Raw genomic sequence first — 27091 nt, 5'->3', positions numbered from 1 at the left:
AATTCTAAATTTTTATGAATGTACTACTGCACATATGGATTTAGGAATAATTCAGCTTCTGTTGTTCATTTTAACATTTCAGTGATGTAGCTGACATTAACGAAAGTTATAAGACTACGATGCAATTCTATGTACCTCACCTTAAATATATAATATTACTGCCTAAATAGTGAATATACAATTCATAGTTTCCCCTCTGTACAACTCCAAAGCATAATATTATGAAATACCTAGAAAACAGGGTTTTTTAGAGTTGAAGTAATGCTATAAAAGTTACTTTCTTTTGTCATAAGGTGTATCTTCATTTTATAAATTTAAAGATAGTTCTTGAATTATGACTGTCACTGAGCTTACCCATTGGGATCATAAATTGTGATGATAATAAAACAGGCCATCATGTGACCAATCCAATTTTATGATCTTTTTTGTGGCAGGCAAGCAAATTACTATGACCATTAAATAAAATATAATGCAATATAATCTGCTACATTTTGCATGATGGTTAATGCAACTGATTACAGTTGCAAATAGCTAATGTAACACTATTAAACTAGTAATACTGCATGCATCTAGTATAACATACATTATGTCTATATGTAAAAACCACACATATATAATCCATACATAGTTCATTATATATGGTTGAGGATAGTAGGAAGATAAAAATATCCCTACATTATATAAGGAAACTGACAATAACATTTTAAATTTTAATTTGTCAATGCCAAATTTTTCATTTTGTGACTCTATCTAGAACTCATTTAAAACCTTTACATTTCAAACCAAGAGGATGACCTTTACAAATGTTAATTACTTCCTAGCAGGAAGTGAGAATAAGAAATGGAATTTCTGATATATGGAAAAGTCAGCATTGTTTGTCATTGGCTTTCCTGCAAAACTAGAGCTAAGACATTGGAATATTTTGAATGTATTTTTGGCTTGCATACTTACAAAAGTTTACAAAATCCTGATTAATATAAAATGTATTATCTAATCTCATTTATTTTTTTTATTCATAAAGAAATACCCTTATTAAATAAACATTAGATGCTTGCAAATTTTAAATCAGGATAACATCTTCATTTATATTAAACACAACCTTTAAAATATGATGGTAAAATATTAAAGTTGCTTACTTCAGATATACTTTAATATTTAGCACTACTAGAATGCAAATATCATTCTATATTTTGCTCACAAAACATGGGAAAGCTAGTATAGGAACCATGAGCCCATGTAAACTATATTTCACTTTTGTGTTCACTTATCTTTATCCAAGCTAGAGTTGACTTTCTCCTGTCCCTTTGGTGTTGTCCTCTCACCTTTTCATAGTACTTGACTTCATAATCCAAGATGATCCCATTTGGGTGTTCAGGTTCTTGCCAAGACAGAGAGACACTGTTTCTAGAGGTCCGGTCCTTTCTGATTGTTGTAATAGGTGATGGAGCTGGAGGAACAACAAAGAAAAAGGTGATTAAGGAAAGAAAACAAACACACTAAACCTTGCAAAGAACAGGAGGTTTGATTTAAATAGATCCTGAGTATAAACCTGGACTTGGATCAACCCTTAATAGCTGGATTGTAGACTTCTTATTCAAGCCTTGAAGCAGGATAGCCTGAATAAGTTAGACATATTCTTGCTAGTACCATAGTGGTGAATGAGCAGATGTTTCTAATCTGCTACCATAATGTAAGCAATGAAATTCAATTGCTATATTAAAATGTGAAGCCAAAAGGGAGAGTTTTGTCTATTCATTAGAATCTGTGCTATTATTACTGAAATCTGCAGTTCATTGATAATGTTCCTCCTGTCAGATGTACAATGTAACTGAATACATTATGTACAAAATCCCAAGAGCTCCATTGTTACTAATAGTCATCAGTGTGCTGTTAAATGTCTTATTTTTGGTGACATTCTCCATGTTTTTCCTATATCTCACTCTGATTAATAAATTTCTCCCACATTTTTAACAATTCTATGAATCTCAGTTAAAGATACATATTTCAGAATATTATCAGCCACACATGCACAAACACACACACACAACACAGAAAGAGGGAAAGAGAGAGGGAGGGAGGGAGAGATGTAGGGAGACACATTATTTGTGTATGATGATTGGAAACAGAAATTTGTTAGATATAATAATCATATGATTTTTTAAAAAATACATTCAAATTATTATTTAAAGTCTTTACTGCCTATTGACCAGAATGAATTATGACTATATTAAATCACTTTAATTTCATTGACTGTTATTGACCATTATAAAATAGAAAAAAATCCAATTTAATGTATAAATTATATGTGCAAACTGATGTTTATAAACATTCACAAATACACACACCACTTATACTATGAATCCTGGAAAAAAAGGAAGACTGAGCAATAAAGAAAATTTAAATATATTGATTTAAAACAACTTTAATTGTTATAAACCAAATATTGAATCAGTCTACTTTATCCAAATCTATGTGATGAAAAGGTTCTATATATTAATTAAACAGATTTATTGCATTGTTTTCTTAAAAACAGCTTTTAACAGCTTTGCCATCATAAGAAAATAAAAGATGATAAACTAATGTTGAGTGAATGGAGTATGAGATTTCGTAGTTCAATCACAGGATGCCAAGCAATGTTCCCTCTAATTTTTTTTCAGTGTGAGCGGAAAAGTATAGTGTTTGAGCGGTACATTTTCATGCCTGAGCACCTGAATTTTTTTAACAGATGTCACCTAAGACAACAACAAAATCAGTATTATTTGAAACTCAAAGTTATGTTTATTCAAGGTACCCGCTTAATTAAAAGTGTTATATAATATCAGTATCACTTAACAACGCTCCTGCTTAGCAACCAAAATGTTGGCTCAGAAAGCTTTTGAAGCACGCAAATCTTAAAGCTATTGTTACAACACTCTTGCACCCCTAACCCTTTAGGGAAAAAACCCAGGGGTCTTCAAACCTGACAGCTTAAGACTGTGGACTTCAACTCCCAGAATTCCTCCTCCAGTCATGTTGCGGCGACGTCATCTGCGTGGATCTGCTCCATCACGGGTTTTTTCACAGGGGGCAGGGCTGCCGCTGAAGATGCCAACGAGCCTCCCCCCCCACCAGAATAACTCCTGCCGCCTCCCCCTCCTCCTCCAAGAGGACCACCACATTTGCTGCCTAGCGCTGCAGCCGAGGTGAAGCTGCCAAAGCTCCCGCAGGCGCCCCCGCCCATGGCAGCGGCGGCGGTGCCTCCCCCTCCGCTTGGAACACTTCACCTAAGCAGGGGTGCTGGCGGGAGCTTTGGCGGCTTCACCTCAGCCGCAGCGTTGGGCAGCAAATCCAGCAGTGCTGTTGGGGGAGGAGGAGGCAGCAGCAGATATTCCATTTGAGCAGAAATCAGGGCAAGGGATGGGAGGAAAGGAAAGAGCCTGAAGCGCCCGAAGCGATGGGCTTCCGGAAGGTGGAAAGCGGGGGGGGGGGAGATACCGGCAGGTCGGGCGTCCAGGAGAGCCATCTCGGTGCCGCCCACAGCAACGGTAGTGCTCAAATGTCCTGGTTACCCCGGTTGTGTGAATGCAGCCACCCCGATGCCTTCCTCGCTAATTTTGCTTGCGAGCCTACCGGTCGATTCCATCTTCGCCCCATAGAGCTTTGGGGGAAGATCTGAAGGGGGTCGCCGCGTGTTTGGGCAGCGACAGGCTCAGACCCCGCTCCCTTTCCGCCAAGGGCCCCAGCAAGACTCGCGCCCTTTCCCCCTCGTGCTTCTCACCCCCGCAGTCCCCAGCACAAAGGACACGAAGGCGGCGCTCCTGGAGCAAAAGCGGCGCCGGACAAAATGAGCATTTGCACTGCAACAGATGGTACTTTCGCTCCACCAATGATAGCGCCCGGTCTTCACCCTCGCGGCCTCGCCCTGCCCCTTCGACCCCTATTCTGCCCCCTCCAAGCTAAGCGGAAATTCTCCTCCAGCCCACAGAAAACTGTAAAACTGTAATAAGTTTTTTTCGCACGGTAATAAAAGGCGCAAGGAAGGGTGGGAACTGGGAAGCCACAGCTGTTTATCTTCAGCCACGAGAACAGGAATTATGCAAACCTCATCTTTGTTGTTTCTGTGTGTGTGTGTGTGTGTGTGTGTGTGCATGTGTTTGCTTTGGTAGAAATCACGGCGCGGCAGTTAGAAACTGCTGCGCGGGGTTTTCTTGACACGTGTGCGGCCGCGCAGCCGCGCACCTTAGAGGGAACAGTGATGCCAAGGCATGTTTAAGATACACAGAAACACACACATCATTCAACCACATCTCTTTTAACCTGCTTAGCTTTCCTCTTTGAATTAAATCCCAAAGAAAGACATCATACTGCAGAAACATGCACTCCTACTGTGCTTTCTGCCCCCCAGCCATGGGGTTTTTGGGGTTGATGAAAAATTCCAAAGTATGTTCCAGCAAATCTTAGAATACATTTTTAAAATGACTTTTCCAAGCAGAGGAAGTATTCAGCCGGTTTTCCATGGTTCAGGTGAACCGGTAATGGTGGCTGCAGGAGGCTCTGCCCACCCACCCTGACATAATACTTGAGTACTGCGTATGCACAGAAGGCGGTGCACACGCTCACATTTGTGAACTTGTATGGAAGGTAAGTGAATCCCAACGCTGTTCCAAACTGCTAATTCTAAAATTTTTCAAAAATGTAGTTTAATCCATCACCACCCATTGTACTATTCACTTTGGGATATATTACACAAAGAACAAAAAAGTCGAAAGCAGAAAAAAATAAAAAAGAGATAATCCTGTATACATAAAAAGTAATATTCATCAAATAGAGTTAATATTTAAAAAAATAAGGTAATACCAACTCATATTAAGAGTTAATGTAGTGTAGTTAAAGGCATTGAGGCTTGAAACCAGGACAGTGTGATTCTAGTCCTGCCTTAGGCACTAAATAACAGGGACTTTGGATCAGTCACTCTCTTTCGGCTGTAGAAAAAGGCAATTGCAAACCACTTCAAAAATCTTGCCAAGAAAACTGCAGAAACTCATCCAAGCAGTTGCCAAGAGTGTAGCTATACATTAAAATAGAAACATTGCTTCACGGGAGAAGACAGTTTTCAGAAAATGAAGAGATAGGTTTCAGCACAGAATGTATAACGTAGCTTAATGGCTCAAAATGAGAGTTATAGGATAGCTGGTCAGCCAGAGGCTGAGTTATGGATTGTTGCTATGAGGGAAAAGATGTAAAAGACACAGCACATAGTACATGGACTAGAAAGATCATAATATCATGACTTCTATTTTCATTTACAGGCTTAACTAAAAGCTTGGAACTGTAGTAGTAAATTAGTTAATAAGCTGAAGTAGTTAAGAAAAGTACCACACTAATTCTAGGAAAGGTTGGAAGAACTGGCATTTGTAGGAGAAACTCACTCAACCTCCCAATACGTGATTCTTGAGAAGAACCACAAGATACTAATTGCTTAGGACTTCTGCTATTAATAGGGTGAAGCAGAAAAGTTCAGTGGCTTCCACCACATTAGAAAAAAAAGAAAACAGTACTTAAACACTACTTTTTATTCATAAATATAATTAGTTTTATATGTACATTTGCTCAATCTTTAGGAACCTTTGGTAGCTGGAGAATAAGACCTAAAGGTCTATTCCTAAGTAGAACACATGCACATAAGAAAAATAGTATTCACCTAATTGTAGGTTTGAGGAGTTATATTTGAATAATAATTCAACAAATAAAAGTATCTTAATATAAAGAGCTTAAGGTAAGATTCTTTGAACATAGTTCTATAAATCTGTTAGCAAAAAGTTTTAAATCAAATTTTATCCCCTGAGGAATAATTTCATACACATGATTCTGATGTGGTTTTTTTAAAAAAATACATGTATTATTGTTGCTATTGTTACTGTTTCTAAGAATCTAATATCTTCAGTTCTCTGAAATTGACATATTTACTAAAGCAGATTATGTTTTTTTTAAGAAAAAATATTAAAATACAACTAATAATTCAATGTCATGTCTTTTATTTCCTAGTAAATCATTTTATGGCACTTTAATTAATTCTTATTGTGTGTGTTATTTCATTAAAAAATGCAAAAAACCCAAATATGTCTGTTAAGATAACCTTCATAAATATTTATGACCAATTAAAAGTAATTATTTCCTACCACCTTTTCTAATTATTTTAAATGAATCAATAGCATACTGAAAACATCAGATTAGCCTTAAACATTATTAATCATAATAATTATGGGAAAAAGATTTTTTCCATATTACTTTTTCTTTGCAACCTACCCAAAATGTGAATGGACCAACAATGAATGTATTAGAAATGAATTTCCAGAACTGGTTTACTTTACAAATTTTTGAAGAAGCAGCAACACTACAAACAGGCATATATAATATATTTCACAGCAGCATGTTTATAATGGAAATCTTTTTTTATTTTTACTGAAAACATGAAAGAAGTGGCTCATCTTCAGACAACAGCTTAAAAGGTGATTGGGAAAACCACTGACTAAGTGGAAAAATCATAAATGAAAGATTGACTTTAATGATCAACATGAAGAATGCCTTTATCCACACAGCCTGAAAACCTGTAAAGGTATACAACTTGTTAATGAAATAAAAATTAAAATCAGTCTCCCATTGCTGTTTTGGTTTCTTTCTTTGAAACAAATCACTGTTGCCTAGCTCCACTGCACTGAACCTGTTTAAATACTACTTATTCTGCTGCCATTTGCCCCCCTCCCAAAGGCTTAGGTGGAACTGAAAAAATCAGCTTTGTGTTTGACCTCATACTCCAAATATAACATTTCCAGTGTTATTTTGCTAAAACTAAACCACAACCATTTTACGGCCAAATATCACCAGCCTAACCTGAGTGTCTTTAGATACTATAAAATGGGACGAGAAAAATGTACATGGGTATTTGGATATTACAGAAACAATTTGTAATGGTGATGTTGTGAAATACCATTCTTTTGATTTGCATCCTATAGTAACCCAGGTACCTATTTTATGTAGTAGATGGCTGTTTCTTTGTTTTATTACCTTTATCTAACGATCACTTTATAATCTAGGAAATATAAATATTATAATTATAGGTTGTATAAACAGAGGCATAGAAACAAAATCACACAAAGAGGCATAGAATCAACATCACATGAAGAATTGTAAAGCCATAGTAAGGCACACCTGGAATATTGCATCCACTTCTGGTCACTACATTACAAAAAAGATGTTGAGACTTTGGAAAAAGTGCAAAGATGAGCAATTAAGATGATTATGAAGAATGGTTGTATGAATTGGGTATGGCCAGCCTAGAGAAAATAAGGACTAGGAGGGAAATGATAGTAGTATTTCAGTATTGGAAAGACTGCTACAAAGAAGAGGGAACTTATTTTGCAAAGCACCAGAAGGCAAGACAAGAAACAATGAATGGAAACTAATGAAGGAGAGCACCTGAAATTAAGGACAAATTTCCTAAGAGTGAGGACAATAACTGGTGGAACAGCTGGTTAGAACTTCAGAAATTGTAGGAGCTTCATCACTAGAAGTTTTAAAGAAAAGATTGGAAAGCCACCTGTTTGAAATGTTATAAAGCAGTGATGGCGAACCTTTTCGGCACCGAGTGCCGAAAAGGGAGCATGCACTTGCGTGTGCGTGCTGTGAGCATGCACACATGATTATCTGGGCTGCAATCCAGATGAGCAGCTGCCCAGGGGGCATGCATGTACCAGAAAATGAACTTCCGGTTTCTAGCATGCACATACATGGCAGCCAGTAAGTCTTACAGTTACTGGCGCATGCATGCACACTGATCAGCTGGACAGCGCGCACGCTCATGCTGGAAAACAGAAGACCAGCTCTTCCAGTTACCAGCACACACAAAGCCCAGCTGATCATTGCATGTGGATGTATGCCAGAAACCCGGAAGAGGAACAAGTGATGCCACGTGTGCCAGGCAACATGACTCCGCATGCCACTTTGGGCATGTGTGCAATAGGTTCACCATCACGGTTGTAGAGTCTCATGCTTGAGCAAGGGACTGGACTAAAGGACCTCCAAGGTCCCTTCTAGCTCTATTCTGATTAAAATGGCAGAATAGTTCTAGCAAATGAATCTATCTGGATTCAAGGATTCAGGAAATCACATGATTATGGAAATTCTGTTCCCATATTTTCTATGGTAAGAAATAAGCTCAGTGAATTTAGACCAAATAAAAATGAGGCATTTGCAAAGCAAAAACAAACAAATAAAAAACAAGCAAACTGTGGTAGATGTCATATATGGCATCATCCTTATGTTACATAGGTTGTTAAACCTGGTATTCTGCTTTTCTCTCATTTTGAACTATTTGCCTGAATGGTAACTTGTCTCCTTTCTCCAACTATTGGTCTCTCTGGGGAAATTAAGAGTGTGAAGTGGAAGAACATTTAAGCTTCTGTAATCCAGGTACAGATATTCTAAAACAGAATCCTACATACTGCCAATACCAATATTGTTTTTAAATTCAAATACTTAAAGAGATTGGTAAAATTATCTCAGAATAAGCCAAACTAGCACATGTCTCCTTTAGTGGTAGGAATAGTATATTAATAGGAAGTAAAGGGGTAAGGAGGTGACAATTAAGATTTGCTTAATTGTTAAGGGAGTTGTTAAACTGTCAATCAAGCCTAGGACTATCTGAATCCAGTAAGTAGTATGCAGTTTCAAAACCAGCCACAACAAAGACTAACTTAATTTCCCAACAGATCCAGACTTAATTTTCTATGTGTGTGTATCTTGCGAGCTATCTGTCTTTCTGTTCTGTTTACTGCATGCTTTGTAAATAAAAGCATAGAAAAATTACACTTCATATGCATTTTTAAGCATAAGGGTGAGAAACAGAGGTGGGTTGCTCCTGGTTCGGCCCGGATGTGCAGAAGCATCATGCACATGCGTGAGCATGAGTGAACTAGTAGTGGTGGGATTTGCAACCCACTTCTGGTAAATTACTGAAGAATAGAATGATAAGAGATTATGAGTATTCTACGGAGTGTTTGATTGTATCATAAATGGATGTTGCGGGGAGGGAAGAATTTGATGCTGCAGATTCTCATTCTTACATGAATTTTATGAAAGTCCTGAGAAAGTCTATCTAAATTCAGTTTCTATGTTAGCATTGTTTATTCTATTTCCTCATCAACAATTTGGTCCTTCCTGTGAATTTTATAAGTTGCATTCCATGCAGATATTCTTCAGTCTGTTTCTAGACTTATAAAATTTTATTATTATTATTTTATATCGCCATTAACATTTTTATTGAGTTATAAAGTATTATAAAATACAAAATACAAAGTAAATAGAAAAGCATGGAGGTTGGGTGGGCGGGAAACAGAAGTGAGGACAGATAAGAAAGAAAGAAAAAAGCATTGACTTCCGACTCTCTCTGTTACAGCAAAATAAGGCACCAACATCAAATCACAGCTTTTTTGTGTTTTCATAATAGTATGAACAAGCCATTTCTATAAAGATCTATCGGTAAATTCCAAAGTCAGAGTTTTATTCTTCTCCACATCAACTATGAAGTTCAGAAGTCCATGTGGAAACAAAAGGACTTACAGTGGAACCTCAGATCACGACCGTTATCCATTCCAGGACTTCGGTCAGCAAAAAAAAAAAAAAAAAGGCATGGAATGGGAAATCGCTGCGGCAGGGAAAATCGCTGCGGCTGTGATTGATCACCACCACAACACAGGATGTGTTTATGAACACAGTGAAATATTTAGCGGATTTTTTTGGTCGCCACCAGATTTGGTCATGGTCAGAAGCGTTCGTGACCCGAGGTTCCACTGTACATTCTTTTCTTTAACTAAAGTGGTCAGTTTTGCCATTTCAACCAAGTCCATCAACTTCTGAAACCATTTGTCCATAGTAGTCTGTCACTAGTTTTGTATTTCTTTGTCACCTGCAATAATATTTAGCAAGTAGCTTTATAGTATTTTCCATTACTAATTATATCTTGTGGTTGTCCCAAAATCAGCAAAAAGGTTATGTGCTTTTCTGAAAATTTTAATGTTAAGAAGGAAGAGAAGTGGTTGATTTAAAAAAAATATCTTTGTTTTAGGCACAAATTTGATTTTATATTGTTTTCACATTTCAACTGAAAAATCAATATTACTGAAATCAGAATAAAAGATTGTAACAAGCCACAAAAGAATGTCATAGGTAAAAATCTTATTTATTCCTTCTTCAGTACTAAAACAATGTTTTTATGTTGCAATTTTGTTTTCTGTACACAAATATGCAAATAATTTTACAAATGGATTTTATACATTATTTTCGTGTATATAATAATCTATTCTATAAAAGCTTATCTTTACAAAAGAAAATTGCAATGCAAAATGCAGGAAAAAATAGTGAATTTTTAAATAGGTATCAGATTGCAATATTATACAAATTAACATTTGAATGAGAACTAATTTCTGTCCTATCCCTACACAAAAGATCTGCAATTTTAGCTGATCCACACATGATTTCTTTTTTACCACAAATAGTCTCTCTACTACATGATAGGTGCTCTCTAATTTGAAGAGCAGGGCATGTACATAGTTGTAGTGGTAATAGTATATGCTGCAATTAACACATGAATGTCCTCTGAATTTGGAAACAATCACGCTCAAATGTTAGGGTATGTTCATGTAAATATTTTTGTTCTTCTTTTGGGACAATGTATATGGACATTTATGATTCCAAGGAATAACTCCTTAAGATCAGCCTACTATAAATTACAGTTTGTCAACGGAAGAAATTATATGAAATTGTTCATATATTTATCTACCTTTGTATTACTATTATTCTCTCTTGCTTCCTAGTATCTATCTCTTTCCACTTATGACCATAACCATGTTGCCTGTATCTTTAAAATTTATATTGTTTCATTTGTTTCATAGTATAATTTTATTGCTTATCACTAAGTGTTTTATCTTATGATTTGTGATGAATGTATTATATTTTATTTTTCTTTATGTACACTGAGAATATATGCACCAAAGACAAATTCCTTGTGTGTTAAATCACACTTGACCAATAAAGAATTCTATCTATCTATCTTTTAGATAATTTGCTTCTGCAATTGGATAAGTACTGGTTAGTGTTACTGTTAAGAGTGAAGACTGATTTCCGAAATAAATATGAAAATTCTTGCTTTGTATTTCTTTAGATATATAACCAATCGGTAGTTTTTCTGCTATTTTTAATTCTTCCTCCTCCTATTTTTCAACAATTCTTGTTCTTTTGCATTTAAATTTATACAATTCACACATTCCTACATTGTTTGCACTTTAACTCTTTTTATAAAAATATCATTTTCTCTTACAATATGTGGTTTAATTTGTTTTACATCCTAAAGGCAATATGAGTGAACCTGAAAAGGTTTTCCATTCAAAATAAATATCTACCTGCCCAGAATCATGCTATTTGACTTAATCTCTTTGGAACTGCAACAATTTCTATATGATATGGGTTTTTTTTCTAAATTATTGTCAAAAAACTATTGAACCTGATTTAAAAAATGAATTGTCTATTATTTCTCAGCCTTGATTTTCTATACAAAATAATGTATTAAATATATTGCAGAAAGCTGCAATAAAGAATATATCTTATTTCCCTCCCCCTACTTTTTATTTTAGTCAAAAATTTGCTTCCCCAGAATACTCTTGATTAGAACCAGGATACTATAAATACTATAAAAGATATAGTATTATATTTAGTACAGTGATACCATTTCCCCCCAATCAAGGTATACCTATAAGCCCAATAAAATTCAATTAAAGAATTTATGGATCTTTAAAACAGCAACCTAAATGTAATGCAGCTACTAAGTTAATATTGGCAAGGGAATCAGGCAAATCTGCATATCAGCTTGTGAGAGAGACACAGCTGTCGATCTCTTTCTGTGTCAGATTCATAATTAGCACCTTGCCTCTAAGGATTGTGAATGTTATATAAATCTCCTGCGGCAGCCAGTGACCCTTCCTAAGCAGGGTTGATTGGTGTTATTAGATAACATCTGTGTGAAAACATATTATTGTGAACTGAGATGAGCTTGTTCTTTTCAGCATGGTTGATAACTGCAGTTCAGTAAGCCTTTCCCTTAACAATAAAATGAAGAGCCAACTGATCCAAACTTATCCTTTTAAAGACATAGTGTGATACTGTCATAATGTCACAAATGACAACAAAACCAGTTGTCTGTTTAAAGGCAATTTTCCCAGACTCTGGGTTCAAATGGTAGGTGAGAATCAGAAATAAAGTATGAATATAACAATATATTCATATTCTGTCTCTGTTTCGGCTTATTGATGTGCCCTTTATGGTGGAAAATGGGACATGGTGGCTCAGTGGCTAAGACACTGAGCTTGTCAATCAGAAAGGTTGGCAATTTGGTGGTTTGAATCCCTAGCGCCACATAACAAAGTGAGCTCCCGTTACTTGTCCCAGCTTCTGCCAACCTAGCAGTTCGAAAGCATGTAAAAATGCAAGTAGAAGAATAGGTGGGAAGATAACAGCGCTCCTTGCATCTTTGGTGTTTAGTCATGCCGGCCACATGACCACAGAGATGTCTTCGGACAGTCCTGGCTCTTCGGCTTTGAAACAGAGATAAGCACCACCCTCTAGAGTCAGAACAACTAGAACATATGTACGAGGGGAACCTTTACTTTTACTTTTATGGTGGAAAAGATTTAGAAGACTAAAACTGCATGGGATACTCATATGGTAATTCCTCCCAGCAGTATTCTCGAACTATCTTCATCACAACCAGGTGACCTGGGTACCTGAGAGACCGCCTCCTGCCGATTACCTCTCTCAGACCAATTAGATCGCACAGGTTGGGTCTCCTCCGGATTCCATCTGCCAGCCAATGTCGGCTGGCGACTCCCCGGGGGAGAGCCTTCTCTGTTGCAGCTCCGGCCCTCTGGAACGAGCTCCCTGTTGAGATCCGGATCCTTACTACCCTCCCGGCCTTCCGCAAAGCCACCAAGTCCTGGCTGTTCCAGCAGGCTGGGGGGAGCTGAGAAGCATCTACCTCCACAGAAATTGTGAATGTTGGTTTTGTTTTTAATATGTTGTCTTTGTCTCGTTCCCCCTTTTCCCTTGTCTTTTGTGAGCCGCCCGGAGTCTTCCGGGAGTGGGTGGCATACAAGACAAATAAATAATAATAATAATAACCAAATCTCCCTTTCTACAGTATGTTTTCTTGCCTACAAGTAAACATACTGCAACTGAACACATTCAATGTGATGGACAATAGAAATATGATGGACAGTTGATCCAAGTTTGTTCTCAAGGGAACAAATAGATTGAGGGGCATTTCAGAACATGATGATTACTGATTGATTTTTTTTTACTATATTTTACTACATTGCTGGAGGTATTTACTAATTTTATTCTAAACCTGTCAGATTTTTAAGGAAATGCAAAGAAATATAATCTTATTTATAGAAATAATGAAAATGCAGTCAATTTGTCAAACTCTTCAATCTCATAATTGTGTACAGATCCACACAAATTTCAAAGGAGAATGGAAACATGGTTTAAATTAGGGAACAAATACATCTTCAGTAATGTAGCATTAATACCATTGCATCTTTCTATCTACACTTGGAAATATCAATTATTGACCAAAGATTTATGCAAGTTACTAATTAGAAATTATTCAAGCTAAGTGGATGAAATATATCCCACCATTGAACTACGAATAATAGCATTTATTGGTCTACAGACCTCTCTGAACTATAATACCTATCCATCATGGTGTTTGGGGCTATAAAGTATATAATGCCAGTTTGGGGAACTTGTTGATAATGTAGCCAAATAAAAAAATAGCGTTTAGTACTCAGCAATAGATAACACATTTTATATTAGATTTTAACAAAATATAAATCCATGGGTGATATAAATTGGTAAATGTCTGGTAAGCTGTTGTTCAGAAAAATCCAGAACAAAAACCTAAATTGATTCCAATTTTATAACATAAACAGATAGTAATAGCACTTAGACTTATAAACTGCTTAACAGTCTAACAGTTTAAAGTGCTTTTACAGCCCTCTGTAAGCGGTTTACAGAGTCAGCATATTGCCCCCAACAATCTGGGTTCTCATTTTACCCACCTTGGAAGGTTGGAAGACTGAGTCAACCTTGACCTGTTGAGATTTGATCTGCCGAACTGCGGCTAGCAGTCAGCTGAAATAGCCTGCAGTATTGCATCCTGACCACTGCACCACCTCAGCTCTATATGGGACACATATAGTATAATAACCCATATATTCCTTAAAATTTCCAGGAAAAAAACTGATTTAAATTTTTATAATTTTATTCTGCAATCATTCGAAGTTACAAGGACACTGAAAAAATGTGACCAAGGACCATTTTTCATACTTATGCCCTTTACAGGTCATGTGATCACCTTTTATAACCTTCTGACAAGTAAAATCAGTAATGGGGAAGCCAGATTCATTTAACAATCATGTTACTAACTTAGCAATGGCAGTGATTCACTTAACAACTGTGGCAAGAAAGGTCGTAAAATGGAGAAAACTAATTTAAAAAATGCCCCACTTAGCAGCATAAATTTTGAGCTCAATTTTGATTGTAAGTTGAGGACCACCTGTAAAACTGGTAAATCCACCAATTGCATGAAGAAAATATGAATACAATTGGTCTTTTAAATGAATATTCACATAAAACTAGTGATGATCACAATCTATAAAGAGAACAGAAAACAAGGATGAGCATGAAAGCTAGTCTTTTATAATATAAAAGGATTTAATTTTCTTTATTTCTATTACCAGAATTAATTACTTATATTACCTCTATAATTTACACTAGGTATCATTGGTATGAAGTTTTGATTAATATCCAATTTTATTAATAAAATATCATTTAACATAGCACAACGTGATCTTTTACATTGCTCACTTAATATGGAAGTTATTTTTTATTGAAAATTTATATGCCGCCCTTTTCCCTGAGGGGACTCAGGGCGGCTTACAACAGTGAAGGGAAGGGAGTGCAAGACAAGACTTAAAAAAAAGGAATCGTGATTAAAAGAAAATTGATCGTAAAACACAACATTCACTCAACATTCGGGCGGGGTGAGAGTAATCCTATCCCCAGGCCTGACGGGATAGCCAGTTCTTAACGGCTGTGCGGAAGGCCTGGACTGTGGTGAGGGTACGGATCTCCACGGGGAGGTTGTTCCATAATGTCGGAGCAGCAACTGAGAAGGCTCTCCTCCGCGTAGTCGCCAGTCGGCACTGACTGGCGGATGGAATTCGGAGGAGGCCTACTCTGTGCGATCTGATGGGACGCAGGGAGGTGATTGGCAGGAGGCGATCTCTCAAATAGTCAGATCCACTACCATGGAGCGCTTTATAGGTGGTAAGTAAAACCTTGAAGTGCACCCGACGATCAACAGGTAGCCAGCGCAGCTCACGGAGGATTGGTGTTATATGGGCGAACCGTGGTGCGCCCATGATCACTCGCGCGGCCGCGTTCTGGACTAGCTGAAGTCGCCGGATGCTCCTCAAGGGCAGCCCCATGTAGAGCACATTGCAGTATTCCAGCCTAGAGATCACAAGGGCTCGAGTGACTGTTGTGAGAGCCTCCCGGTTCAGGTAGGGCCGCAACTGGCGCACCAGGTGAACCTGGGCAAATGCCCCCCTGGTCACAGCCGACAAGTGGTGGTCAAAACTCAGCTGTGGATCCAGGAGGACTCCCAAGTTGCGGACCCTATCTGAGGGGGATAAGTTTTGCCCCCCCAGCCTGATTGGTGGAACGTTAGCCAAATTTTTGGGAGGAAAACACAACAGCCACTCGGTCTTTTCCGGGTTGAGTACCAGTTTGTTAGCTCTCATCCAGTCTTTAACAGCCTCAAGGCCCCGGTTCATCACGTCCACCGCTTCATTGAGTTGGCACGGGGCGGACAGATACAACTGAGTATCGTCCGCATACTGGTGGTATTTTATCCCGTGCCTTCGAATGATCTCGCCCAGCGGTTTCATGTATATGTTAAACAGCAGGGGGGACAGAACCGAACCCTGCGGCACCCCATAGGTTAGGGGCCTCGGGGACGATCTCTTCCTCCCCACCAACACCGACTGCGACCTGTCCGAGAGGTAGGAGGAGAACCACTGTAAAACAGTGCCGCCCACCCCCACCTCCCGCAGTCGTCGCAGAAGGATACCATGGTCGATGGTATCGAAAGCCGCTGAGAGGTCGAGGAGAACCAGGATGGACGCATAGCCTCCATCTCTGGCTCTCCAGAGATCATCGGTCAATGCGACCAAAGCGGTTTCAGTGCTGTAACCGGGCCTGAAGCCAGACTGGAAGGGGTCAAGGTAGTTAGCTTCCTCCAAGGTACGCTGAAGCTGTAAGGCCACCACCTTCTCAACAACCTTCCCCAGAAAGGGGAGGTTGGAGACTGGACGATAGTTGTTAAGAACTGCTGGATCCAAGGACGGTTTCTTCAGGAGGGGCCTCACCACCGCCGCCTTCAGCGCGGTGGGGAGGTGTCCCTCCCGAAGAGAGGCGGTAACAACCGCCTGGATCCAGCCTCGTGTCACCTCTCTGCTGTTGGCAGTCAGCCAAGAGGGACACGGGTCCAGTATGCAGGTGGAGGAACTCACAGCTCGCATAGCCTTGTCCACATCCCCGGAGGCAACATCCTGAAACTCGACCCAGAGATGGTCTACCAAGTTATTCCCCTGTGTCCCGGCTGGATCTGCAGGGGTGGAGTCCAGTTCCGATCGAAACCGAGCAATTTTGTCCGCCAAGAACTGACTATATTCCTCAGCCTTACCCTGCAGGGGGTTCCCCGTCTCCCTCCTATTTAGGAGGGAGCGGGTTATCCTGAACAGGGCGGCTGGGCGAGACTCGGCGGACGCTACCAAGGAGGCAATGTGTGATCTTTTGGCGGTTCTCAATGCCCAAATATACTCCTTGGTGCAAGCTGTCAACAGTGCTCGGTTCGATACGGACCTATCGGATCTCCACCGGTGCTCTAGGCGTCTCCTCCGGCGCTTTATCTCGCGGAGCTCCTCGGTGAACCAAGGGGGTCTCCGCGAGCCGCTGACCCGGAGGGGCCGTAGTGGCGCAATTCGGTCTAGAGACTCTGATGCCGCCGAGTGCCAGGCCGCAGCAATAGTCTCCGCCGAACTGTGGGCGAGAGCATCTGGAATGACCCCAAGCTCCGTCTGGAACCTAACAGGGTCCATCCATTATTAATCCTTGCTGGTTATAATATCACCTAACAACTGAAAATTCTCTCCTATTGATTTTAGTAGTCCTTCCTTTAAGTGTGAAGAAACTAAATCAATCTAAAAAGTGGATAGTAAAAAGTACCATGCGACAATGATGCACAAGCTTCTCCAGAAGAATAATTTTATCATGAATATACACATTGCTAAATATATGGGATTGTTCATATTCCCTGTATTCAGTTAATGTTATGCATTCTAAATTTAAATTAACCAAAGTCATGGTCCTTACTACGTCTTTGCCCTAAAAATATGTAAGACAAATTTAGTCAACATCTGACTTACATCTTTTGTCATAGGAAGTAATACATTGAGTAGTAAGATCAGCTGTAAAGGATGACAGAAAACAGCATGGCCTTTTATTTGTTCTTCTGTGTCAAATCTCTTCAGATACTTGAAAAGTATTAGAAATTGTCCTCCACATTGTGAAATGTAAAATTGAACAATAAAAAAGTTTGTATCTCCCATGATGAAATACTTTACACTTCCAGAAGAATCACTCATGATGTCATAGACAAAATATCAGATTAAATCACTTCAATCCATTGGAAATGGATTGGTTAAGCTGTCACTCTGGAAAAATCCAATGGTTTATTAGAAAGAACAAAAACAAGAAGAAATGACACTAGTCCTTATTATGTGGCCATTTTAAAGCCAAAATGAAACCCAGCTGTTGCGGATAGAGCAAAAGGAAAGTACAATGCTGAATATCTATTAATCCTACAGTTACAGGGAATGTCAGAACCAGAAACCAAGACAAATTTAACAATGTTAGAGCAGACATGTCAAGACTGAATGTTGACATTCTGAGAGTCAGTGAACTGAAATGAACTGAAACTTCATTTCACATCAAAGAAACATCAGATCTTCTATTGTACAGTAGAAAATCACAGAAGAAATGAAACTGCCATAATTATTAACAAACCTGGTGTCAAAGCCGATGTTTCACTATATCCCCCAAATGAAATACTCTACTTTGTTCGATTCAAGCCAATAAATATTGTGGTAATTCAAGTCTATGCTGTAACAGTAGAGACAGAAGAAGCTACAGCTGAACAATTTTATGGTGATTTGTAACAGCTTATCCACACTTTTAAAATTGTCATTAATTATAGGAAAACAGAATATTAAATTTGGAAGCACAACAAAATCTAGAATAATGGGGAAATTTGATCTTGGTGAATAAAATGAAGTAGAAGAGAAACTAATGGCATTCTGCCAAGAAGTTTAAATACCTTGTTGAATATCTTCTTCAAACAAATTTAAAGATGACTTTCCTTATGGATACTGCTGGATGAAAAAAATCAAAATTGACTACACTTTGTGTAAACAAAGAAAAACAAATGCCATTCAGCCAACAAAAACAAGATCAAGTGCTGAATGTGACAGAGATCAAAAGTTCTTCGCAAAATTATCATTTAAACAAAAGCCAAAAAAGTAAACCAACAACTTACAGCATGAACAATATTTCATATTATTTTGAAATAATTTAATGGATTATCTCTGACCGAGTACCTGAAGAATTCTAAAAATAAATTTATGATATCATTAATGAAGAATCAAACAAAAATATCTGGAAATGGAAAAAAGAAAATTAATAAATATAAATGAGTCTCTGTTCAAAAATTGAAAATAGCTGGAGAAAATACGTTCTGGAAATATAGAATGCTGGACGCAACAGAAAATTGAAAACCTAACACAGGGTCAAGTAAAATGGAAGGAAAAATGATATGTACATAAGCAGTGTACAGAAAATGAGGGTATTGAAGTCAAATATAAATATCAAGAACATTTTGTGCAAAAATGGAGATCATATAAATATGTAAAATTGTATTTTTAACATCACCCTATCCAAGAAAACAAAGGAATAAATTGCCAAATATAATGGTTTGATCATTAAACTATAGACAGGCATAATAGAAAATGAAATTTTATAAGCTTTAGAACATATTGCTAACAACAAAGCTGCATGAGTTGATTAAATACCAGATGTATTCTTTAAAAGCTTGCAAGATAATGCAGTTAAAATGCTATAAGCAGTGCCAAAGAACTGGAAAAGATTAGTTTATAATCCTGTAACATAAATTGCAGTGCTAAAGTATGTTCAAACTACCAAATAATTGCACTTATCTCATATAAAACAGTACTTAGAATTAGAATTTGCAGACACACAAGCTGAACTCAGAAAAGACAGAAATAAATGCTGCATTGATAATACCAATGGATAATGGGAAAGGCACAGAGGTGAGTTTTACATAATTATACTACTGATTCGCCGCGCACCAAAACTGAGAGTGTGCGTGCACACGTGCTTTGTGAGCACATGCACCTTCTGTGCATGCGCTTTCCTCGCATGCGTGGCTTGCACACATGCACATGGCTTAGAAAATGCAGCTAAGTAGAACAGCATAGAGCCTGGGCGGGTGGGCAGGCCCACCCACAAGTTGCCACTGCCGGTTTGCTTACACCGGTCCAAGCTGACTGAATATCACCACTGGAAAGGCAATGGAATTTCGGAAGGATGGTTTTTGCTTTATTAATCATAGCTATTTTTGCTTTATTAATTATAGCTATTTTTGCTTTATTAATTATATTAATGCTGTCCTTTAACTGTGCAGTTTAAAGCAAAGTCTATTTACCCTGAATCACGTGTTATTCTAATCATTTGAAACACAATAAGAAGCAATGAAATGGTTTGAGATTGAGAAATGAAACTGTATTCAATTCATCTAATTACTACTGTGCAATGGACAATGCAAATAAGTGGACAAAATAAAATATATATATTTTGTGTTCCTAAATTAAAAAATTCTAGATGATTTGGCTATGAATACAAATCTGTTACTTAAGATAAAATATATCATAGATCAAGTCTTTCTCCCAAGCCTGAGGCTTTACACTGATAATGAAGCTAAGCAAAGATTGAAGATCTTAATGCTTCGGAGGGGAGGGGAAAGGGGAATTAAGATAACTAAAAAAATTAGTCAGTTAAAATAATACTCTCATTGATGAAATATGAAATAATATTGATTAACTATAAAATAACAACTCAAAGATGTAATTATTAACAGACACTCCTGAAGAAATAGTGATAAATAGTAGCAAACACAAGTTTCATTCCACTGTTATTTTTTTCTCTTACAAATGCTAAATTTATCTCTTGATCAGCTTTCCTAAAACTTAGTTTACAGCATATTAGCCATTCTTCTTACTATTCTTCCTATCTGTTCAAGTTTATCATGATCCTCCAGATCAAGTCAGAATTTGGCACATATTTGAGATGCCAAGGAAGTAATGAAGTAGAAAACTACTTCCCATGATTTAGAAACCATGCTTATATTGATGGAGATGGAAATTAGGTTTGCTTTTTTTGTAACAACATCATTGCTGACTCACATTCTGCTGATATTCATCTATAATAAGATTCCTGCCTTCCATATAACTACCATTCTATTTGCTTGATTTTTTAAAAAAAAGGTGCATTGAAGGTTGAGTAAAAGAAGATGATAGGCACAGGGTTGAAGGACACTTTCATTCTTTTGTGACAGCAAAATAACCATTTCTGTACTCACCTGCTTGATTGGTTGTAATGCTTACTGCAGCAAATTGTCTTGGGATGGTACTTAAACCAGATACTCCATTAACAGCATCTATCTCAAAAGTGTAATTTGTATGAGCCAAGAGATCCACTACAGTCACAGTCGTATTGGAGAGTCCCATCTGACGAGGAAGAAATCTTACTATATTGCTACATGGTTCACAGATCTTGCTGGTTCCTCCACATTTCTTGCATACAATGTTGAAAGTGACATCCTTTCTGCCCCCTGTGTCCAAAGGCCAGCTCCAATCTAGGATAACTGAGGTTTCATTGATATTAGAAATAACATTTCTGGGAGCAGAAGGGGGTCCTATATGGGCAGAGAATGAAAATAAGTATCATTTATCCTGTTTGAACTCTGTTCAAGAAATAGTCATTCAGGCACACATTTAACAATTATCACTGACATATGGTTTTATGATCTCTTTCAGGAACGTACAGTCAGGGGAGGCAGGGGAGGCAGAGCTTCACCACTGTCATCATGAAAAGAAAAAAAAAAATGTAAAAGGAAAAAGGCTGAGCTGGTTGCTGCCAGAGTCACCATGGATGACTCTGCTTAGGGCTTAACTGTTTAAAAAAGCCTCTAAAAAGTGCCCTCTACAGGAGGTGGCAGGAGAACGAGGTGCCTCATGTAGTCTGACTTTATGGTCACTCGAGCAGAGCTAAGCAAGGGTTAAAAGCCAAAAAATTCCTGATGTAGATGAGGCACCTCATTCTCCTGCCTCCTGTAGAGGGCATTATTTTAGAGGCATTTTTAAACAGTTAAGCAGAGTCATCCACATGGTGACTCTGGCAGCAACTAGCTCAGCCTACCTCAGCTCTTGCCTTTTTCCTTTTACATTTTTTTTTCTTTTCATGATGACAGGCAAGAGCAGAGTTGAAATCTTCTCTGAAACAGCTGGAAAAGGTATGTGTATGTATGGGTCGGAGGGAGGGGGAGGAATTCAAACTTCATCTTCCTGGTGCAACTGTGTGTGTCTGTGTGTGTGTTTGAGAGAGGGGGGAGGGAGCATATTGAGAGAGTTATTTAGTTTATGCACTATGTAACACTCTAATACTATGCTTTTGGGTCTTCTGAAATTTTAATTATCCAATCATAAGCAAAAACAATGTTTTCAGTAGAATGAATTTCCACTTCCACTTCCACCTGCTAGCCAAAATGCTGCTAGTGGTATTGCTATCATGGGCTGAAGAGGAAAACATAAATTTTCTGAATCCTGGTGCAACTTTCTGTGTGTGTGTGTGTGTGTGTGTGTGTGTCTGTGTCTGTGTCTGTGTCTGTGTCTGTGTTTGAGAGAGGGGGAGGGAGGGAGACAGGGAGGAAGAAGGGGAAGGGAGAAGAAAAAGAAAAAGAAAGAAAGAAACTTATTTAGCAAATAAGTTTAGAAAAACAAATGCTGTCGCTTTAAATCGGAACTGAGCATGCCTGGCTGGGGAATTCTGGGAGTTGAAGTCCACAAGTCTAAAAAAAATGCTGCCTCACCAGCCATAAACCTCACCGCACGTCACTGATTCTCTTTTATATCTCTTAAGCAGAGGAGTGGAACTGTGGCCCCTTTATGACTTGTAGACTTCAACACCCAGAATTCATGAGCCAGTATGGTTGGCTCAGGAATTCTGAGAATTAAAGCCCACAAGTTATAAAAAGCCCATCGTTCCACTGTCCTATCCTAAAGAAAAATTATATATTATATATTCTCTTACATATTTTAAGAGATATCAACCAATTTTGTAACACATATATATTCTAATGTCTAGCTTTAATCCCTCTTTCTAAATTAACTAATATTCAGGCTATTGCTATGAATAAATTCAGCATGATGAAAGACAATAAAAACATTAGGTACAGCTATATAAAGCACTTTATTAAAAAATTAACCAAACCAGTAAAAGTGTGCCTTAATGCTGTGCTTTCATTATCCAGCTGATGCAATGTGCCATAGCAACTGAGCCACATATTCAGGGCTGTGAAGTATCAAAGTTGGGATGAGGGTGAATCCTGTTTTACGAGCTGTCATTATGGGTTAAGTAACTACCAACAAGCTTCTTGTGTGCTTGTAGACCATGGGAAGGAGCGGACCAATAAAATGGATACAGCATTGTTGCTTCAATTCAGGAATAAAAGAAGTTGCTTTTTTCAATAATTTGATTCAATGGTGGAATCAGTCAAATCATGTGAATTCAATAATCCATCAAAGCTTTGTACAGTTTTAATAAAAAGCAGACCTTAAGTCTAGGTACTCAGGTTTTTAATACACACCCCTAGGCTCAATGTTAGTCTTCCACAACAGACAACTGTATATCTGAATTTCCACAATAAGTGAATGAGACTTGTCACACTCAGAAATAGGGATAGTTAACAATTTATAAAAATTGGAAGTAATTCTAATATAACATTATGCTACTATGCATGATAATGCAATAAAAGTAGTAATGATAAGAGTGGTGGTATACCACACAAACACAATGTACAGTGTTACAATACAATTGTGCCTTTTAAAAAATTTTTAACTATAAAAAATAAAGTAGAAATACAGACTAAAGGCATGTCCATATTATTGTTTATATCACAGATAAATTATCTCTGGGCCTAACTGACCCTACACTACTCTTTTGAGGCTCTGAATTTACTTGCTTCTACCCATGCTTCTGCTTATTGCAAATTGGCACGAGTCTGTTGTCTTTCTTTTAACTTGTTTATCTGAATACCTGCTTGGTTTTCAATTGGTATGAACTTTTGTTTCATCCCACCTCCAGAATCCAGAGTTAGTTTCTCTTTCCATCTCTCTTTCTCTCTTCATAGTAGAATGCAAATTTCGTCTTCCAGGAGTTTGCATTTTTGTGTTTAAAAATTATTCTTCAGCCCTTTTCCCAAACCAACAATCAAAACAATATCTAATCACGATTAGTCTGGAAACACTAATGACATGGAAATACTCTAAAATGCATGGCTAGATGACCAACCACATGTAAGGACAGGTTTCAGTGTCATCATAATGAGGTTACTCACTTGTGCAAGCCATTGATGGAACATCTCCTTCAGATCGAAAGTAGTTCTTCTCACACTTGCAATTTGTAGAACCTTCCACATTTGTTGAACTATGAGGTGGACATTTGGCGCATTTAATATTACCAGCAAAGGCTTTATAAAAACCTGGTCGGCAAGCTGTAAAAGAACAGTAATTGCTTACAATTTTTCATATTAAAGTTTCATTATTCTTTTCTGGGAAGAGAAAAGATATTCCACCTGAAAACTAAAAGTCAATATTGAAACAGTATATATGAAAAAGGTAGTTTGCTTTGGTCTTAGTGCATCAAAGTATATTCCCTTTATGACTTTGCCTAACTCTCTAAGCAAAGTCTTTTTTTCTTAATCAATGCTAAAGTTTCAGATTTCATTTACATTCTACACGCTTTGCATGCATTAAAAAATCATGGACATTTTATCTTGGACATTTCCAATCTCATTAATATTTTTTTCTAGGAGGGCTGTGAATTATTGTCTAAACCAATAGAGGCACTCTTCCTACAATACTGATTTAGAAGAACTTTGCATAAACTATTATTTATGTTAAGAATATAACAGGTTTAAAATATGCAAATTATCTCTTGTTTAGTAGTTTGTCCAGACTAAGAAATGTCAGATTATCTAGAAGGCCGCTATAAGTCTCTGCATCCATGAAGTGCCACCTCATTAAACAGGGCTTGATCAAGAAACAGGTACTCCAGGAATTACTTTCAAGAATCCATCTTATTACTTATTCAGCAATATCACCTTATTTTTCTAGTATAGAATAACATGAAACTACAGAACTCCACTCTTTTGAAAAAGTTTCTTTTCCAGTTGCACTGCTGATTTTTGGTTTTCTTGCATTTGAAGACAGAGTCATACACAAGTCGAAATTATCATAGTTTTAAAAGAAATGGAAAACTCTCATATATTCTCATGCTCACTTAGCATGTCTGCATATCTATCACTATTATTATTTTGATCCTTGCACTATTTATAAATAATTAAATTTATTTTGTCACTAAAATTATCCGACCCTTTTTTATTTTATAGGTAAAATTATTACTTCCCAAATAAAATATGGATTATATTTGTAATGCTATTCCAGAAACCCAAACACACAAATATTTCCTAGCTTGCAATCTTTCAAAGTTACTAAGTATAGCTAGCCAACTATTTGAATAAAACAGTATAGCTTATTGTAGTGTAGGTCAGCATCCAAATTAAATAAATAAAGCAAACAAAAACATACAATATCTACATACATAAGGGTTTAAACTGAAAAATAACATTTTCATTTGTTGAATATTGACATTTGAGAAGACTCACTTATTCTCCATTCCTATGCTGGGAAAGTTAAAACAATGTGAAACAGAAGTGAAATGAGGTAGGCACAAAAAGATATAATTTTGAACTAGGGAATAAGATACTTATAACTGCTAATAATTGCACCATTACCAAGAATGTGTCAAATTGAAGGGAGAAATAAATGCTATATTTTCAAATTGCTTGATTTCTATGTTCTGTAATGGTCCTTGAGCATGAATTCAACTCTTTAGCAAAGTCTAATGTTAACAGATGATCCAGCATAGTTTGGTTTGATCTTAGTATATGCAAGCAAGCCATAGTAACCATAACAAAATGTGAATAATGAAATGTTCATATAATTCTGAAAATAAGCAAAAGCACAATGAGCTTTTTCTGGTTGAAATTAAATTATCTCTCAGTATATGATTCTTGCACTTAGAGACGCTGTTGCGGATAGTGTCTTAGCTTGTATAATCTGTTAGTGACAAACTCCAGGAGGTGGTGTTTCATTAACATTGGCATGTTCTTTTAGTCTTTTTCATTGCCCAGACTGAGTCAAAACCACCTCACATCATGTTAATACAAAGTGAAAAGTGAGAATGACATAATCTGCAAGCAACTGCATGCCTCTACACTTCATTAGAATACAGTATTTATAATGGGTAAGTCCTGGGGATGGGCATACAGCCACAGTGGCTGGACGCCTGCCATTCCTTCTTCTCAGATGACCATAAACTCTCTTTTATTTATTAACTGAATTATGTATTCTGAGATAACAGCTAATTTTACTGGCTTCAGTTCAAGTGCGCCCCTTACATGAATTCCTCAACATTAAAAAAAAACTTTTCCAATCAAAACCATTTTTCTGATCTACAAAATATATTTAATCACATTCAGAAATATACCCAAACACCCTCCCTTTAGTGTCTGCTTAGTCTAGAGACTAATAGATATATTAAAATACAGATATTTCCAGAAAGAAAGAGAGCTCCCCCACTTTAATGCTAATCTTAAGTACTACAGGCTTAAACCTTCATTATCCCAAAGCTTTTTCCACTATTAACAGAAGTAAGTAATGGCCTTTTTAACTGTGGGCTACTCAGACTGCAACTCCCACCTAAGTATCTTCAAGTTTAGACCGATTTGTGATTTTAGTGGGCAATAAAATCTTTTTTATCCTCTCAGCCCTAAATGTTAGAATTTAAATAAGATGGTCTTTACTTGCTTTATATTAGTCTGCGTAAAAAATTCCACAGGGTGGAGGTTGTTTTCCCCTCAAACATGGGGGGAATTTGTATTGTATAATCTTACAATCTCCTGAAAACTCTTCCGAGGTTTGAAAGGGTCACAATAATAACTGTACGTTTATGAATGCCCACCTAAAAACAGAAGCAGAATACAAGAACCAGGAAGCCAAGCGATTGCAGTTAATGAAGACAAGGGAGGTACATAATAAGAAACATCACTATAAAGCCAGATTAGTCTGCTTATTGTCTCGAGAGGCAAAAACTTTGCAATCTCTTTGTGTTTTCTGCATGGCTAAGTTACAGTGCTGTAAAGATAGCAATTAGGGAGCAAACGAGCTAGTTAGAAGCCTGCTGTCCCAACAAAGCCTTAGTGGAAGAGTCTGATTTGTATCTCTGCTCCCCATCCTGTCTGTCTTACAAGTCTTCTGTCTTTTTATGTCAAGTGAAAATAAGATCATTCAGTGCTACAATTCTCAGGAGGGGGAAAAAATAAATCCATTAATTACATTGTAAATTAAATCCCGGAAAGCGAATGGCGTGAAAAGGTAGCCACATGATTCTCTTTTCTGAACATCATGAAGGATGAGGAAAGGATGGTTACCCTTATTGTGCAATATATTTCTTTTCAAGAAGA

The 27091-nt window shown here is 37.4% G+C and overlaps 1 protein-coding gene across 1 annotated transcript in view; it reads right to left on the bottom strand.

Annotated features, from left to right (window-relative positions):
- EPHA3 (EPH receptor A3) overlaps window positions 1–27091 on the bottom strand; it is a 208305-nt gene that overhangs the window by 37349 nt on the left and 143865 nt on the right. Inside the window, exons 4-6 of the mRNA XM_014070746.2 lie at window positions 23903–24058; window positions 20867–21202; window positions 1323–1447 (exon numbers count right to left, since the gene is read on the bottom strand). Of these exons, the coding sequence (XP_013926221.2) occupies window positions 1323–1447; window positions 20867–21202; window positions 23903–24058 (617 nt within the window). The remainder of the gene's footprint in view (window positions 1–1322; window positions 1448–20866; window positions 21203–23902; window positions 24059–27091) is intronic.

This window comes from Thamnophis sirtalis, unplaced genomic scaffold (genome assembly GCF_051295495.1).
Source record: "Thamnophis sirtalis isolate CommonGarterSnake01/CBP01778 unplaced genomic scaffold, rThaSir2_p1.2 scaffold_8, whole genome shotgun sequence".
NCBI classification, from domain to species: domain Eukaryota; kingdom Metazoa; phylum Chordata; class Lepidosauria; order Squamata; family Natricidae; genus Thamnophis; species Thamnophis sirtalis.
The sequence above is the reverse complement of the archived record's forward strand: the minus strand, read 5'-3'. Positions and strand labels throughout refer to the sequence as shown.